A 19,513-nucleotide genomic window follows, 5' to 3' on the forward strand; every position below is an offset into this window, starting at 1 on the left:
GCTCACACTATACACTAAAGGTACCCATCCTAGACCTACCTCAGTTGACACTCAAGGTTTTCTACACTGAGCAGCTATAGCAAATGCACCGTGGGTAATCCCCAAACTGATCAGCCTATAAAACTTTGATCAGTCCTGCAGGAGAAGGTAGCTAAAAAGAACCTTTTCTTATATTTCTAGAACAAAAGATTAGAGGATACCCAGATTAGTGCAAAGGAGGTGGTCTTTTGGATATGGTGAAGAAATCAAATAGCTTACGTGACTTGAATCAGTTCATTTAAGCAAATCTATTCCACTTCATAGTGTATTATTAACAGATATGTTGTCATAAGACCAAAACTGGGAAAATAAAAACAGCAAAATAAAAGTCTGAGAGAAAATTATTTAGAGAGTAGTGTATTATGGCCAATAAAGTAGTCCTTAAAAAACAACTCCATATTCTCGAAATAAAGGTTTATGCCAACTATCTTTCAATTACAAATATCCCAGCATTGAGCAGATGCTTGAGAAGATGATATATATGTAGTATAAGACATTTATAGAATAAATTAATTCTCATTTTTTTCAGACAGATTAAAACTCGCCTTTTCTTCCTAATTTCATATCTACACCAATTTCAATATGATACAGGCACTATTAAATACATTTTAATAGTGCTGTAAAATAAAAGGTCTCTCATAAAGTATTATGCACACAAATGGATAACAAATGACTCAAGAGATGTCATGCAGAACTACTTCATATTCAGTTGTTGACTTAAATATAAGGCTGAAATGAAAATACAATATTTAAAAATGTAAACCAAACCAAACCAAACCACTTATTGCTTTATAAAATGTTTGGCTTTTAGAAAACTAGGCCACATTCCATTTCTAACAAGAAATAAACATTTTCCATAAAATGGTAACACTACAAGAAATACAGAATTAAATAATGTGGCTTCATGCCAAACCAAAGAGGAAAAATAAACCCCTTTACATATTTTCAAGAACTTTCTTAAACTTTAAAAGCTTTTTGCTTCCAATATAGTAAAAGATTACTTTATATAATTTAAGGATCCAAAATAGTTATCTCTGCATTGCAGCACTAGCAATGAATAAAGCACATGCAATAAAGAATCCTGAGCAAGATTACTGAACCCAGGAACCATTTTCTACCTGCCATAATGTTTTACAGCTACTCGTGAATACAAAACTCTTAAAACTAAATCAATGGCTCCAGACATATTCTAGGTGTTTTTTCAATCTTTTTAGTCATAGTGACCATTGTGGAGAGGTCCTATGCCTCCAAATAAATTTCATAAAATATTTGACACCTAATTTAGTGTAGGTATTTGTTTGTGTACACCCAAACATCAAAAGAGATGATTTAAATAAATGAAGCATATTAGAATTTGTGAACATTTCTAAGTAATTTACAGGCATTAAGCAAGTTTTAAAACAGTTCTTTATTATTTACTCTTCAAGGAAAAACTGAATTTTAAAAAACAATTTCTTAATTTTTATTAAAATATTGCAATGAGGCTTCCCAGAACAATAAAAAAGGGAATACATGAAGGTGGGAAAAAAACCTTCTTTGTATTACCACAAGGTAGCCTAAGGTGAAGAACTAATGACATTTCAACTATTAGAGATCTTTTATAATTGAAATGTGGTTTTGAGTTTTCAGGTGAGGAACGAAGAGATAAGTCGTCTCTGAATGGGCAGAGATTATGATGGTGGCTAAGACCAAAAACTAGCAAGTAGACCATCCCACAGAACAACACTGAATAAAGATAGGAGATCACCCACTTGTGCTCTGAATGGTTGCTCCTCACAAGGAAACGGGATAGCAATTTCTCATGAGTTTGAATGTCAGTAGATGAAGGAAATAATCAGGCTGTCGACTGCAATAAATGCTTTTAAAGTTCACTGAGTGTGCTAACTCATTTTCCAATCACTTTTGGAAATTACCTTAGAACTCAAAATAACAGAATTGGAAGGGACCTTGGAAGTCTTCTGCTCCAACAAATGGTTGTTCAATCTCTTCTTGAAAACTTCCAATGACAGAGCATCCATAATGACTGGAGGCAAATGTTTCCACTGATTGTTTGCAGTGTCAGGAAATTTCTCCTTCATTCTAGGTTGGATCTTTCTTTGATCATCTTCTATCTGCTACTTCTTGTCCTGCCCTCAGGTGCTTTGGAGAATAATTGACCTCCTCTTCTCTGGGCAGCCCCTCAAATATTGGAAGACTGCTATCATGTCATCCTAGTCCTTCTCTGTTAGATTAGACAAATCCAGTAACTGCAACCATGCATTGTATGATTTAGCTTCCAGTCCACTAATCATCTTTGTTCATTTTTGTCTACACTCTTTCTAGAGTCTCAACATCTTTTTTATATTGTAGTGACCAGAACTGAGTGCAATATTCCAAGTTTGGACTCACTAGTGCAGTATAGAGCAGTACTATACTTGTGACTTTGATGTTATCCCTCTGTTGATGCAGCCTAGGATAGTGTTGGCTTTTTTGGCAGCTGCAGCATAACGCTGGCTCACATATAAGTGGTTGTCCACTAGGGCATCTAGATCTCTTTCGCAATTACTGCTGATGAGCAAGGTATCATCTATTCCCATGATGGCGAACCTATGGCACACGTGCCACAGGTGGCACTCAGAGCCCTCTCTGTGGGTGCACACGCTGCCATCAGCTGCTCTTCTGGTTTCCGACGTGCCAGCCAGCTGGTCTTCGTGGGCACTGGAGCGCTGGAAAACAGCCCGAAAACGGCCCCCCAAAACTCCCAAAAGCAGGCCAGTTTGGGCCAAAAACTGCCTGAAAATAGCCAAAAAACAGGCATGTGCACGCCAGCCAGTTGATCTTCAGGTTTCCTGTGTTCCAGCACGCACACCTGCACACACATGGTTTGGGCACTTGATGCCGAAAAGGTTTGCCACCACTGACCTATTCAATACCTGTCATTTGATTTTTCTTGCCTGTGCAAGAGCTTACTTTTCTCACTACTGAATTTAACTTTGTTGGTCCAAAGTGCAATCAAGTGTATCAAGATCCTCCTGTATCTTGAGTCTAGTCTTCTAAGTGTTGGTTATTCACTTTAGCTTGGTATCTGCAAATTTGGACCCAAGATAGAACCTTGAGGTACCTCAATACATGCTCCCTTCCATGTACTTATAGTTTTATACATATTGAGTGCACATGATCAGCTAGTTGCAAATCCATTTGGTGGTGATGCTGTCTATCCCAAATTTTTCTATCTTAACAAGAAGTGGGGTGCAGTTTACTTTATCAAATGCCTTACTGAAGTCTAAGTAAACTATGATAACAGTATTTTCCTGATCCACTAATTTAGTCACTTTTTCAAAAAATGTAGTAAGGCTTGTCTGGCATGATCTGTTTTCACTCTCTCATTTTCTTGTTTCTAGGTGTTTGCATATTGATTGCTTAATTATCTTTTCTAGGATTTTCCCAAGCATTGACATTAGGCTGATTGGTCTGTGGTTTCCCCTTTTAGAAGACTGCAACCATATCAACTATTTTGTAGGTCTCTAGTGGTTTCTGGTATTCCAGGAGCTTTGAAACATTTGGTTCAGTGATTTTGAGTTCACATCTGCCAGAATGTGAACCCTGAAATGTAATTAATCTGGTCCTGGTGATTTGAACTCATCTATAGTGGATTGGTACTCTTTTACCATTTTCTTGCCTATTTTGGCTTGTAGACTTTATTTTATTTTACGATACTGCTTTTGATAGGTTGGACTATTTTTCCTTTTATGTAAAGACAGATGTGAAGAATTAATTAAGCAGTTCCACTTTCTCTCTGCTACCTATCACCTTCTTGCCATCTTCTACCATTAGTTGACCATTTCTTTGACTTTAATCTTGTTTTCCCATGTTGAAAGCAACTTCATCATTTTTGACATTTGTTACAAATCTTACTTCATTGTGAACCTTAGCTTTCCTGATTTCATCTTTGCAGATTTGGGATATTTGTTAGTATTCTGTTTTAGTTATGTGTCCCTCTTTCCATTTTTCATTCTTGTCATTTTTGTCTCTGTTTATCAGAGAATTTTTTATGCAAGCATGCTGGTTTCATTGGAGGTCTCTTATTTTTCTTTCTCAGTGGTACTGTGCTGCACTGCACTTTTATGATCTCTGTTTTCAGAGCTTCCCAAACTTCTTGAGTTGCTTTCCTCTTCAAGATTCCATCTATGTAATCCTTCCTAAATTCATTTCTAAACTTGTGGATATCCGCTCACTTAACGTCTTAAGACACTCATTTGACTCATTTGACTATTACTTGTGCTTGCATTATGTTGAATTCCAATATGACAGTCATTCTCCCCCAAACCTCCCACAACTTTGAATCCCTCTGTTTGGTTGGGTAGTCTGTAGTGTACACCTATGGTAATCTCATTTCTTTTTCCTATTAATGCAAATGCATTCAAGAAGGTTGGTTTTTTACATTTCTGTAGAGATATAGTTATTTCTTACATATTATGTGACTCTAACTTCTCTTTCATTAGATCTATTTGTTTTGAACACTCTAAAACCTTCTATCATTATTTTCCAGTCATGGGTTTCATTCCATCAAGTTTCAGTAAAGGCAACAATGTTTTTATCTGCCCTCATGTACTAAGACTTCAAGTTCATGCTGTTTGTGTGTTTGAGTGTTAATGTATAGGCATCTCAGTCCAATTTGACCAACCCTGTGTTTGCTTCCTATGTCCCCTGTTTTGTGTCTGAATTTCCCTTCTTTCTCACCACTTAGTTGATTGCCTTGAAGTATATGCTTGGGATTAGGTTCAAATTAAAAAATAAAAAATAAACAAACCACAAAAAAAATCCTGTTCAACTATTAGAAATCTTCAAAATGACAAATTTGAAAAAAATACCTGGTCAATTTATCTTTGTATTCAATAAGGAAAAATTTAATTATTAGCTTGTGAAATTAAAATATTAATAATAAACGGCAAAATGCTAAGTAGAATCTGATTCAAGAAAGTTTATAAGCAAATTAAGGGACTTAGGAAAATGAGATAGTGGGTCAGTTGCCACAAGATATTGGAAATAATTATATAAATAAACAGCACTTTCATGTGAGCCAATTTGTTTAGTCACTCCTAAATCAAAACAGAATTTTGAAATTTCAGAAACTGAATACTAGTGGGGACTAAAGATTCCAGGCACAAAATTCCCCAGTAAAGCTTGTCTCTCCCCCCCACCCCTTTAGTCAGCATTGGAATTTGGAAAATGACAGAAAATGCTCTGACATTTGAAATACTTGAGGACATGGATGGGCAATTAATTTTCCCAATGGCTTAAGGAGCCATATGAATAACTAAAACTATTGTGGAGGGCCACTGCCCAGTCCCCACTGTTGCTGATACTGCATCAGCATCACTCTCTCTGCCGCTGCCCTACCCTGCCATTGCCACTGTTCCACCTACCATCACTGCCACAGTCCAGACGAGGACTACTCTGCAGGCCATAAAAAAGCTAGAACTGCTTCAGAACGTTCTTGAATTAATGGGTTAAAACCAGCAGCTTCATTCTCAGGAATGTTAAGTGAATCTGGCTTCACCGTTGACTTTGTCAGAAGGCCGCAAAAGATGATTCCATGACCCTGGGACACTGCAACAGTTATAAATACATCCCAATTGCCAAGCATCTGAATTTTGATCATGTACCATGGGGATGCTGCAACGGTTGTGAGAAAAAAAAGGTCATGTCACTTTTTTCAGTGCTGCTATAACTTCGAATGGCGCTAAAAGAATTGTTGTAAGTCGAGGAGTACTTGTGCTTACATGTAACAGAACAGGGGATGATTAATTATTACATTTATTTGTCCTTAAGATTGAGACTGAAAGCTACTTCTTTATTTTTCTTTCTCATATTTTTCCTTTATTTTTTGATAAACTTTTAATTCTCTTTTTTCTTTACTTCTATTCTTTCTGTGTTTAATTTGTATTTTTTTACGACTGTTATTAAAACCTTCAATAAAAGTTATTAAAAACACAGAAATGAGATCTTCCTCCTTCAGTACTTAAGAAGAAAAATATATAGAACTATTGGATTTAACATAAAGAAAGTACTCCAACTTTAAAGGTAGTCTTTTCAAAACCCATTGAAAAATAATACAAGCATAATTTGCAATTTTAAATGTGGTATGTTTCACTATCCCTTTATTATCAGTTTGCTCTCAAACACCACAATAATGTCACAGGGACCCTTATGACGTCATAAGCAGTCAATAGAGGTGCTATAGTTCACTAATAATTACAGGCCTCAAAAGAAACAATGAATCAAAGAGGCTCTGCTTTCTGACATTGCCAAAAAACATTAAACACAGCTTTACATGTCATACAGGGATAAATTGGATTATAAAGTTTCGTTAATTTAACAGGAATGAAATCCAACTAAGTTATTATGTCACCTTCTTTCTCCACTCTTGTTTTTCTGAAAAAGAGCAATTGCTAAAAACAACTTTCATTTATTTCTTGCCAATGGGCAAAAAATAACAGGCTGCCACCTGTCATCTTTCAGGCACGAGTAACACTGTTATGTTCTTTAAAATGGAAGCATATTTGTTCTATCAAAGATATTTTGGCTGCCACTTAATGTTTCAAGAAATTATGATAAATAAAAATATACCAGGCTTTTATTTCCCTGGATGACCATCCTATTCACTTGTGCCTAAGGGCACAAGTTCAAACCTAGGATTTTATATGGAATGAATTATCACTTTATAGCCCAAATTTTACAATTCATCAAAAAATCGCAAATTATGTTATTCTTGGGGACAGTACTCAGGCTGTCCATGTCTGAATTCAGAACCAATGCTAAGGGAGAAGAGTTATTTCCTTTGTTGTTACTATGATTACAGGTTTGGGATGATAATTACAAGACTAATACTTCCAATATGTTCTGAACATCTTGATTGTGGTTAGTAGTCCTTTAGGAATGCTGGAAGAAGAAATGAGGGTAAAGCCCATGGTTACTGTGGCATCTCTAGTTAATGATATTCAACCTCCAGGAAATGTATTGAGACAGTTTATTGCCTTCCCTCCATGAATGATTAAACCCAAACTAAAGTTTTGTTCTAGTCACAGAGGAGAGAAGAAATACAAATTTCTACTTCAAACAGAATACAGAATTCCATAAAATATTCATCCACTGTCTGATCAATATATGTGGACATAATAAACTACCTTTTTAAAATGCTGGGCACAAGAAATTTATTATGTTTACTCTTGTGATGGTATATTACTAGCTATGCTTTCCAAAAACTATTCTTGACTTACTTCTGCTATATTTTCTCTATGCGTCATTTCATAGATCTTCATGGCTATATGATTATAAAACAAGTATCTATTGTGAATTTTTCCAAATTCATCAGACAAAAAAAAATCAAAACCTAAATTTTCAAGAAATAGGATGTAGCAATTTTCATGAGACAAAAAGGTAAAATAGATGTTAATGTTTGACTAATAGGTATTTCAGTACATTTGTAGATATGAAAAACCATTCATTCATTTTATTAGACTTTTGTGATAAAATAGTTAAATTAACATTATTTTACAAAATTTAATATTTATATTAAAAATAGAATGTAAAACATATGTCTTTATCTGCAGTAACACTGACTTAAAAGTCCCAGAGTCCCCATTTAAAACACATGTATAAATAATAAGAATGCAGGAGCTTGACTGAAGTCCTGCAAAAGATTCAATATATTTTCCAGTACCACCAATCATACTTTCTAAGAATTCTTGGAAAGCGATTTCAATACATTCAAAGCAAATCAGATTAGGGAAACCTTGGTTTACAAAGCATTGTTACCTTATGTAAATATATAATGGTCAAATCAACTGATTTTAAAATTTATTGAATTGACATTTGTATTTTATACTTCAATAAAGAATAAAACTACAAGGAAAGAAGGCAACATACTAAATCCCCTAGTCTATTTTTGTTACACACCGATCATTTTTCCAGTTTTATTTAAAACGATGACCTTACTGATATGAATCCTTTCTATTTCATACCTTACTAAATATGTTTGTCACATGCTTGATTCTATTTTGACTTGAAAGTTCACATCTATTTTAATTCTCTATATACCAATGTACAGAAAGGTGAAAATCTTGATGATTCCATTTTTCTTTGTTTTTGGAAAATCTAAGATGGCAAAAATATAAATGGAGCACTCAATTTTTACATCATAGGAGAAACACATGATATAAATGACAACACAGAACACTTTGCTGTACACTTTTAGTACAGTAATAAAGGACAAATGTGCACTGTGAAAAACAGTGTCTCAGACCTAATGCATAAAACATCTTACCTCGAACAACCTCTTCCACAGACTCAGTAGTGGTAGTGGTAGTAGCAATGCTGGTTGTTCTTTCAGTGGCTTCCTGGTATTGATCTTCTGTAACTTCTTCAGCTTCATCACCATCTTCGTCATCATCATCATCAGTATTTTCATCTTCTACATCTGTAGTATCCCCTTCTGTAAGCTGCTCTTCTGTTACTTTGTCATAACTGCAAACAACAGATTTGGTCAAATTTTTGATATTGCTAATTCCATCACAGCATGGAACAAAAATGGCCTTACTTAAATTGGTCATCAAAAGAAGGTCTGGATATTTATGGATGTAAGTGTTTTCGAGAAGATAAAAGGAAATAGAATCAATTTGTTCCTGAATAAACAATGGTAAGACATAAATACCATGATATATGAAATTTTGTTCAAAGTTTAGTCTCTGATCTCTTGAATGTTTCACAAGCATCAATATCTAAGGATATATTGTCCTATTTTTCTATTTTACACTAATAGTTGATATTATAAAAGACAAGGTTTATTCATAATTACTACAATTACTACTATAGCTGTCTATTCTGTTTGAGGAAATTACATTTGAAATTTAAGTTATTATTTTACATCCATACTACATTTTATTATGCTTCAATATGAGGTAAACCACCTGTAAGTGGAATACTGATTGACAGCATATGGTGTTATTCTTAGTAAAAACAACAACACATCATTTAAAATGTGCCATTACAGTACATTTTTGTATGGTGCATTCAGTATCATATTAGAAATGTCTGTGATAAAATGTGGCTCATTCTGATGTGGGCATATTCACATTATATTAACCCTGGTCACATACATGGCAGCAAACTATCTGGACATAATGGAATTTATTTCCAAGTATGTACAATATTGAATTGCAAAATAGCCAATTTAGTACTGTCTTCTCTCAGAAAATTTTTAATAACATTTCTTCCTCTAGATTTAATTTTGAATTTCACAACAAATTCAACAAATAGAATTACTAGTATATATTCCTCAGGATATCTGATAGTAGCTGACACCTAAAGATTCAGAAGTCTGAATGTAGACCCTTCTGAACAGAAAGCTTTAACATATGGCCTTTCCTTATATTTTAAAGGAAAATTTGCCCGTCCTCTCTTTTTTTTTATGAATACAGAACAAGCAATGTTGTGTTATCAAACAGAAACCACAATTCAGAAGATCACATTTATAAATTTTAAAAAACCACTTGAGCTACACAGTATGTTACTGCTATAAAAACAGATGCATGATTAAGTCCAGTGGCTTGATTTAAAAAAAAAAGAGCTGTGTAAAATAATAATTGGATCTCAAACTGAACAAGATCTTTAAAAAAAATTAAACATTCATCTCTGTCTGGTTTAGTTCTTTAGGGCAATTATATCCTACCATCAATTACATAGATATTTAAGTCCACTAAGGAACCTGGGTTCTTTGTCAGATTATGTCTAGTTCCAATTCTTCCTTAGTATAACTTTTTTCTATATAGTCTTAATTAAGGTTTGTAATTACAACAGCAAATTACAATAGTGAAACTTTACGATATTAAACAATTTCTCACTATTCTTATTCCTCAATTGAAATAATTTATCTCTGTAATAGTGGATTAACAGCATCATCACATGAAAAATGTTTCTCCATTAAAATATGTGTATAATGAAGCCATGCTGACAATAAAATAAATTCCTATTTCTCATTTTTTTAAAGAAATAATTTAGTCTCTAGCTGAAATTTAGATACTCATTATACTCTTCCATTAAGAAATAATGAAAAAGGTTTCAATTATTCCCAAAGTATAAAAATTTACGCTATTTGATTCCGTTGGATGGACAGAACAAAGCCTTGAACGTAATGGTGATCACTTCATGATAAACTAGATAAACAAGTAATAATTGGAAAAAGTTAAAATTTACTCCAAACTACAATAGATAATTATATTAATTGAAATTGGTTACTGTTCTGAAGTATTTCTTCCATGAATGCAATTTTAACAAAAATAAATAAATGAAATACAGGCAAATTGCATTCAATACTTTACTTTCTTTACAGAAGACTGAAGCGCACTAGAAAGTTCAGTGTCACCATTTTCAGGGCATTTTCATTTGATACAGGCATAGACAAGTCTCAACTTCATTTCTTTGGCACTACTGGAACAAGTCTTGTCTGTGTGTACCCGTGTAGGATTAAGGTTTCAAAAGTGCATGACCTTGTAGTGCTTTCAGCTGTTAAGTTCAGAAAGGATTTCAAAAAATGCCTCTCAAATAGTTTCCACAGTCCTAGATGTTTTTCCCAAAAAAATTTGACTTCAATATTACAAGGTCACTTTTCATTGTATATATGAAGCATATTTGGTTTTTTTTAATGTCAAATGTTCCTTCAGGGGGAAATTGTTAATATTTAACACAAGAAAAAACCCTGATATTTGGATATGTAAACAAAAGTTGCAAATAACTGGTTTTAATATATATATATATATATATATATATATATATATATATATATATATATATATATATATATATATATATATATATATATATATATATATATATATATATATATATATATATTTATGTGTGAAACAAACACATAGCCTCAAGTTAAATTTGAGACCGTCAACTGTTTTATGATATGAAAGAGATTACATTGAAAAGGCATCTACCTAACATTTCCATATGAATCTTAAACACGTGGGCTTTTTAAGAATTTTATTCCAAAATGCAAACAAAATTCTTATACCTTTGTATTAAATGTGGAAATATCCCTAAAAACAGCTAGTAGCATATAAAACTTGAAATAAGTTTTAAAACTTAAAACAAGTTTTAAAACTTAAAACTTTTAACTTTAAAACTTAGAAAAAGCCCAATTTTGTATCTGCTCTTTCCTTATTGTTCCATTGTACGTGTCTTCATAAGATTGCTGTAAATTTCTAATACATATTTTCTACTAAAATCTTCAGTAAACATAACCATCATTATATCCTTATATGCTGCATAACACTACAGAATAACACAACTAAATAAAGGCATTTCAATATTATATACAGTTGGCTCTAGCAATTATTTAGCTGAAACTAGTAAGGAAGTAGCTAGAATTATTCTACTCCCAAATATAGTATATAATCCCATAGAGAAAAGCTAACAAACAAAAAAATGTTTTCCTGCAACCTGTTGATAAGCTGCTGAAATGATTCATAAACGGTATATTATTTAAATTTAGTTAAAATTAGCAGATGATGCAACTCTTAAGCTTTAGTAAGATATTTCTCCTTACATACACCAAGAGTGAGTACCGGAGAATAAAAGGACAGCTTATTTGTCAGCCCAGTAGATCTTTCATTACCAAGATTTTTAATAGAGGATTGTACTCATCTTATGTTTCCACATTATTTAGAGCTTTAGAAATTGTGATTCTAGATCTCATAGGAAGACTGTGGAAGAATTTCATTTGTCGAATTTATATAGCACTAGAGAATCATACAATGTGACTAAGCAATCAAATCAGAGAAAACACTCCTACTCGTATCCATTATGGTTAGGTTAATGGGATGAGTGGAAAGAACCTGTTTAGCCAATCCCCCTGAGTCTACTGGGATGTACAGTACTTTCAAATAAACATGGTCTTAACTAGACTATGTCTGTTACTGTTACAATATCAGAATCTTCCTTCATTGTGGACTTTCACTGGGTGATACATATTCCTGTTTTGTTTTTAACACCTCCCACTACCACTCCCATCTAATGATGGTATGAAGATCAGTCTTACCTGCCATCTGCATAGTCTGCATCTGCACCTCCCCACCAAACGTCAGAATCATCTTCCTCGGCCTCAGCTGAATCAATATTGTCACTTTCATCTGCTACTAGGCAGCAAACAAACTCCACACCACGGAATTTGTCAATTCCACAGGGCAAGAGCATGCCATAGTCGTGCAGATTCATTCCCTTTTCACTGCAGGACTAAAAAGAAAGCCAAAAAGAGACAAAACATATACAGTTACAAAAAACTAGTTTTTAAAAACTGGTACAGACTGGGTTTGTGAGTCAATTGTTTTAGTGCTAATTCAAACTACATGGCAGCGGTCCCCAACATCCAGTCTGTGGCCCAGTGGTGGGCCACGGCCTGTTCGGAACTGGGACACAGAAGTGGTGGCGAGTGTAAGTGTGTGAAGGCGCATTTGTGAAAGTGGACGCCTCTGCCAGTCTGCCAAGACAGAAAAGTTGGGGACCATTGCTATACAGCCAGAGTCCTTTGTAATAGTCTTCACAAAGTAGTAATTCAACATGAGAGTGAAATATACTGTTATAGGCATACAATTTTGCTGCAGCATGATGAATGAGTTTTATTCAGAAGTAATGTTAAGCAGTCTTATTTTCTTTCCTAAAGATTTGGATTTCCTCATGATGTAATGTTCCCTACCTCAGCCTGGGAGAAACTAAGCTTCATATTTGTAAGGATAAACCGTGATTTATTAACACATGCAAAACACATAATGTCCTGTAGAGGCTGCTGTGGCATTAAATTTGCTAAATTACTTCATTTAGTATATTAATAAAAAATAATAGTGTGACTCTTTGTAAGAACAAAGTGAACACAATATAATAATTTAATGCTTAAAACAATTCTTTGGGATAGAATCCCTAAGATACGAACCTATCAAGGCAGGTTTGCCTAACAAAAGATAATATGCCACCTGCCTCTGTGGGGTTGAATCTTAGGATTGCCTTATAAATGTTTATAAATCATGCTATTTATAAATCATGCAATTTAATAATACTATATAACTATATATCATGTTTCTCTGAAAATAATACAGAGTCTTATTTTCTTTTGACCCCTGAAATAAGCACTTGGCCTTATTTTCGGGGAGGTCTTATTATTTTTGCGGTGCAGGAGGCAGCGAGTGTGGTCACCACATGGCTGCTGCTATGTCGCAATATTTTCAGGGAGGGCTTATTTTTGTCCATGCGCTCAAAAGCCTGATTGGGCTTATTATCCAGGGAGGTCTTATTTTCAGGCAAACAGTATTTATATGTTATATTTCTAGTCTTTATGGTATGGAAATGTTTTAAATATATTTTACATTTTATCTTTCTTTTTTTTTCTTTCCTGTAATTCTGACTATTGAGAAAAATAATTAAAATCGATCTTCTGCTTATTATTTGGCAGAGCTATTTAACTATTGTCTCCTCAAGATACAGAACAAATGAAAGCAAGATTTTCTTCCTGGAGCATACAAGCAGTCCTTGAATTACAATTGGTACTTAATGACTGTTCAAAATTACAATAGGCATAGAATTTGTGGCCCTAGTAAAATGTGTGCATTACACACATCTGTGGTCACATGACATTTCGGGTGCTTAGCAACTGGCTTGATTTTACAATCAGTTGCAGCATCCTGTGATCTGAAACATTTTTTGCCTGTTTAGGAAATGGGTTCACACTTACAGTGTTTGCTTAGTGACCACAGATTTGCCTAATGACTGCAGTCATCTGCTTAATGACCACCAAAAAACTGTGATAAAATTGGGTCCCAATTGCCAAATCCAGTCCAAATTGTGATTGTAACTGAAGACCACCTGTAATTCACTTAATATTTTTGGATCTGATTTATGTAGTTTCAGCATTTGCTCTACTAGGAACATATTAAAATGGTCCACAGAGCTTTTATCTCACATAAATTTAAAAATTTATAACAAACGCAAAACAGGGTTTGAATAACATTTAAATCTTCATGATTATAATGTCCAATGGCAATCAAGAAAACATTACTCTGTTATAATTAGTTCCAGATTAAATTATTAGTTTGAAAATGAAAATAATTTACATTATGGAAAAATGTATATGTCAAAAACCTATCATAGTATGAAAAAAATCACAAACAAATTTAGAAAGCTTACTGAAAACCTGAAATCACTACACTTATGCAAATAGCAAAATAGAACTGATAGTGTTACATAGTTTGGGTAATGAAATATCTGAAAGAAAACAAGCAAACTCAGAGAGCACCAAGGACCCTAACCCTAATCCCTCATTTCAACCCTAAACTACAAATATTCTCCTTTAAATAGCAAAATATACAAAATCCTAAAAACAAAACTTAATGTAGTCCAGAATAAGAGGATGTTGTGGTAGATAGGTTTGCCACCTTGAATTAGTTGTAAAAATAATAAAGGTGGGATATAGATAAATAAATAAAAATAAAATATTAGCAAAGAACTTAAAAGTCAAAAGGTGATCAGGTGGACCATCGTATATTAGTAAAATCAGAAAATAATATAGAGGAAGCAAGAAAATTAAATAACTTGAAGAAATAGCAAAGCAAGCCTGTGTAAGTTGATGTACATTATGTTTTACATAATATATAATTTTTAGAACTCACTTCTAGTGGGTTCAATGGATTACATTTTTTTCTGTATGTTCACAGAAGACATAGAAAGTAGCTACAGCTCTGCATGACACTCAGAATTACTGTTAATTGTATCTTTTATCCATAAGCTTAAAGAACAAGGGAAGTCTATCTTGTGAATGTTAATGCAAATGGAATGAATTATGAGTTTTATAAACTTCAATTGATAAAATTAGATATCTAATATAAATTGGATATAATTAAATAGAATCTATTTTTTTTGTATTTTTGTTTTCTGAACAATACACTTAGTATTACACATATAATGTTGCACTGTTGTTTACAGGTGTCATGGTCAGCTTCAAAACAGGATTCTAATACCAAGAACATTACGCTGGCTCTACCTGAATGACCTCAGCCTGAGTAAGCTTTGAGAACTCAATCGCCTGAGGCTCATCTACCCAGTCATCATCAGAAGCAACTTCACCTAAAGTCAGAGAATAAGAAACTGAACACTTTGACCACCCTAAGAGTGCATTGTGTGCCGCAGATCAATAACATTCAGTGCATCTTCTTGTACACGAGGGGCAATCCCAGTCTTGATTACATTTATTGATTTCATCCCTATTCAAGAGCCACTGCCAGCCTAGCATTCCTAGTTGGAAATTAGAGTGACGTCAGTGATGTGCAAGCTATCAGTGATAGTGGGCGCACCGCGGTTCGCCCACGTTACACCTGTCCTCCGCGAGCTGCACTGGCTACCTGTTGGTCTCCGGGTGCGCTTCAGGGTACTGATGACCACCTTTAAAGCACTCCATGGTAGTGGATCTGGGTACTTGAGAGACCGCCTCCTGCCGATTACCTCCCTTCGACCAATTCGATCGCACAGACTGGGCCTCCTCCGAATCCCATCTGCCAGTCAATGCCGACTGGCGACCACACGGAGGAGAGCCTTTTCTGTTGCAGCTCCGACCCTGTGGAACGATCTCCCCGCTGAGATCCGTACCCTCACCACCGTCCAGACCTTCCGCGCAGCCCTCAAGATCTGGCTCTCCCAGCAGGCCTGGGGATAGGTTCCTAATTCACCCGCCCGAGTGTTTGATTGTTGAACGAAAGTTGTGTTTTACTATTTTTTTCTTTGTTCACATTTTGTTTTGTTTTTGATGTTGCACTTCCCTCCCTTGTGATTGTAAGCCGCCCTGAGTCCCCCCAGGGAAAAGGGCGGCCTATAAATTTTAATAAATTCAAATTCAAATTCAAATTCAAATATCACACAAAACCTAGACCAGCTGCTCACCCATGATGCTTAGAGCTTTGGGAAAGATCTGGGTACATTTCTACTTGCAGCTTTGGTTTTTGGCCATAAAAACTTCTTCCAGGCAAGCTTCCGGCAAATTTAGGAATGTTATAAACCATACATGACCTGCCTGTTGCCATTTATAATACAACAAGCATTTAAAAGACATAAAACTACATTATTTTTTAAAATCTGTGCTTTGCATAGTTGCAGAATAAGAAAATACACATTTATGAATCAAACTAAAAACAAAAAAGAGCTGTTGGAATGAAGCTAATGTTTCTGCTTTAATGAAATGGCTATAAATTGTTCTAAACGCAGAACTGAAAATGTGGCTGAAATTTTTCTGGCTCAATGTTCTATTTATTTTTAAACATCACAAAAGAAATGTTCAATTTAAAGAGGACTAGGAACTTCAACATACCTCCTTAGCAACTGTGTGCCAATGCAGGTGAGTTTCACAAATATCCATCCTTTCCTGGTGAAGGAACTTGCACTTATCTGGCACTAAAAGGGCATCACTCACAAATTCTCCAACTGAAAGAAAAAATATTTGAACACTCCCATTTTATTATAATCTTGAATACATGTTTTATAAGCAAATACATTTGGAAATCTTTAGGGAATAATATTATTTTTAATGAATTAAACAGCTACCTCACATATGAATACCTGATATTGAAAACTAGACTTTATTAATGTATTTTTCGGAGTATAAGTATTTTTTCCTCAAAAAAGAGGCTGAAAATCTGGGTGCGTATTATACATCAAATACAGGGTTTTTTGGCCTTCTGAAGCCCCGCCCCCTTCACCAAAATGGCAGTGCATACCCTTTTGGAAGCTTTCAGGGAACTGCTGGGGGCTGGGGAGGGCAGAAATGAGCAAAAATGGGCTGTTTTTTGCCCCCCTTGCAAGCTCCCCCAAGACTAGCCATGCTTTTTATTTGGAAAAAAAATGGAGAGGTTTGCAGAGTGCAAAAAATTTTTTTTTCCTTTCGGAAAGCTGTTTAGTTAGAGTGATTGATGAGACTTACATTGATCAAGTGCTGTGCCAGCAGAAACAAGTCTTAGGTGCTGCAGATTGTCAGCAATTTCCTTCTCCAGCACATGGATAAATGCACCTGGAAACATCTATCTATCTATCTATCTATCTATCTATCTATCTATCTATCTATCTATCTATCTATCTATCTATCTATCTATCATCTATCTATCTATCTATCTACCTACCTACCTACCTACCTACCTACCTACTCTCTCTCTCCTTACCTACCTACTATATTTCTCTCTCTCTCTCTCTACCTACCTACCTACTCTTTCTCCCTACCTACCTATTGTATTTCTCTCCCTACCTACCTACTCTCTCTCTCCCTACCTACCTACTGTATTTCTCTCTTTCTCCCTCTATCTACCTACCTACCCTCTCTACCTACCTACCTACTGTATTTCTCTCTCTCTCTCTCTCTCTACCTACCTACTCTCTCTCCCTACCTACCTATTGTATTTCTCTCTCTCCCTACCTACCTACTGATTTCTCTCTCTCTCTCCCTCTATCTATCTACCTACCTACTCTCTCTCTCCCTACCTACCTACTGTATTTCTCTCTCTCTCCCTCTATCTACCTACCTACCTACTCTCTCTCCCTACCTACCTACTGTATTTCTCTCTCTCCCTCTATCTACCTACCTACCTACTCTCTCTCTCTCCCTACCTACCTACTGTATTTTTCTCTCTCTCTCTCTATCCCTCTATCTCCCTACCTACTCTCTTCCTACCTACCTACTGTATTTCTCTCTCTCTGTCCTTACTACCTATCTACCTACTACTCTCTTTCTCCCTACCTACCTACTGTATTTCTCCCTCTATCTCTTTCTCTACCTACCTACCTACTCTCTCTCCCTACCTACCTATTGTATTTCTCTCTCTCTCTCCCTACCTACCTACTGTATTTATTTCTCTCTCCCTCTATCTACCTACCTACCTACTCTCTCTCTCTCCCTACCTACCTGTATTTCTCTCTCTCTCTCTCCCTCTACCTACCTACCTACCTACCTACTCTCTTTCCCTACCTACCTACTGTATTTCTCTCTCTCTCTCTCTATCCCGCTATCTACCTACCTACTCTCTCCCTCTTCCTACCTACCTACTGTATTTCTCTCTCTCTCTGTCCTTACTACCTATCTACCTACTACTCTCTCTCTCCCTACCTACCTACTGTATTTCTCTCTCTCTCCCTCTCTCTCCCTCCCTACTTTTTTTTTTAATTTGCCTCTTCAAAACCCTGGTGTGTCTTATACTCTGGTGCATCTTATACTCCAAAAAATATGGTAACTCAAATTGGTCATGCTACTTCAGCAACAGCATCAGACAAAACCTGTTCATTTACAAACTTTTAAAGTCAAACTATTAGAAATACAAGGTGATATCTAATGACATTTTCTAAAATTTATTCAGTCCACTTATTTCTTCCTGTGAGGAGATATATAGCTGTATACAGACTATAAATAAGCTATTAGGGATTTTGAAAATCTAAATATGTAACTCAAGAATCCGTGAAGGAGCCATTTTATCAAAACATTTTAGTTCATGAAAGAGACATTGGAAGGGAAGTATACAAATAATTAGGTTTGTAATGCTGGTAATAAAAGATATTTTGTTCAAAAGTCTTGAGTTATCTAAAGAATTGAGTATTGGATTGATAAAAAAAACTCTATTGGCAAAACATAACCAGTTTGATCATGAAGACTTTTAACAGATTTTTCTGGGGAACTGAAGATGAATATTTTAAAGGATGTCAGATCAAGATTTGCAGGTTGTAAAACAAAAGAAAAGACAGGAATATTCTGTATTGAACTGCTCAAAGATCTGAATATTTGCTCACAAAGTTCATAACATTCATTGTCTATAAAGTTTATAACAGGAAAAACTGAACTTGAATGTTTTGTACAATGAATAAAATATGACTTCATGGATATATTGGTAGGATGACTTCCATAATTAGAATATAGCAATTAAAATATACTATTTGTTTAACAGAAAGGGAATAGGTATTGCAATTCACATTTGCACAGAAATCTAGATGAATGAACTTTGTGACACTAGGTTAAAACAAGAAATCCAATTTTAAAACCTGTTGATGCATACTATCAACAACAAGGAAAAGATGTAGGTGATCACTTTCAAAAACAAACTGCAGGTTTTCCTATGTGGAATGAAACAATACTGATGACTGAATATTCCAACATTTGTTGCAAAACACGTTCAGTCAAGCATTGTCCTGCTGGGAAATTTCTAGTTTGTGCTATCAACAACTTTATTATTTAGAAAGCGGAGGAAGGCCCAAGAGAATTAGTCATTCCTGTTTGGATGGTCACTAGAAAGAAAGCTGATGCAGAGCAAGAACACTAGCAAGAACAGTGAGGAAAAGTGGCCATGTAATAGAATTTTAATTAGCCATTTTAAGGAAAACTAATTGTAGTATATCTTGGACTTCAAAAGCTTAAATTTCA

The 19,513-nt window shown here is 34.9% G+C and overlaps 1 protein-coding gene across 2 annotated transcripts in view; it reads right to left on the reverse strand.

Annotated features, from left to right (window-relative positions):
* Window positions 1–19,513, reverse strand: part of APP (amyloid beta precursor protein) — a 112,263-nt gene that overhangs the window by 32,374 nt on the left and 60,376 nt on the right. For both annotated transcript variants that reach the window (XM_014057211.2, XM_014057210.2), the window contains exons 4-6: window positions 16,430–16,542; window positions 12,125–12,318; window positions 8,345–8,544 (exon numbers count right to left, since the gene is read on the reverse strand). In XM_014057211.2, coding sequence (XP_013912686.2) covers window positions 8,345–8,544; window positions 12,125–12,318; window positions 16,430–16,542 — 507 coding nt within the window. The remainder of the gene's footprint in view (window positions 1–8,344; window positions 8,545–12,124; window positions 12,319–16,429; window positions 16,543–19,513) is intronic.

Source organism: Thamnophis sirtalis, unplaced genomic scaffold (assembly GCF_051295495.1).
Source record: "Thamnophis sirtalis isolate CommonGarterSnake01/CBP01778 unplaced genomic scaffold, rThaSir2_p1.2 scaffold_8, whole genome shotgun sequence".
In the NCBI taxonomy this organism is placed as follows: Eukaryota; Metazoa; Chordata; class Lepidosauria; order Squamata; family Natricidae; genus Thamnophis; species Thamnophis sirtalis.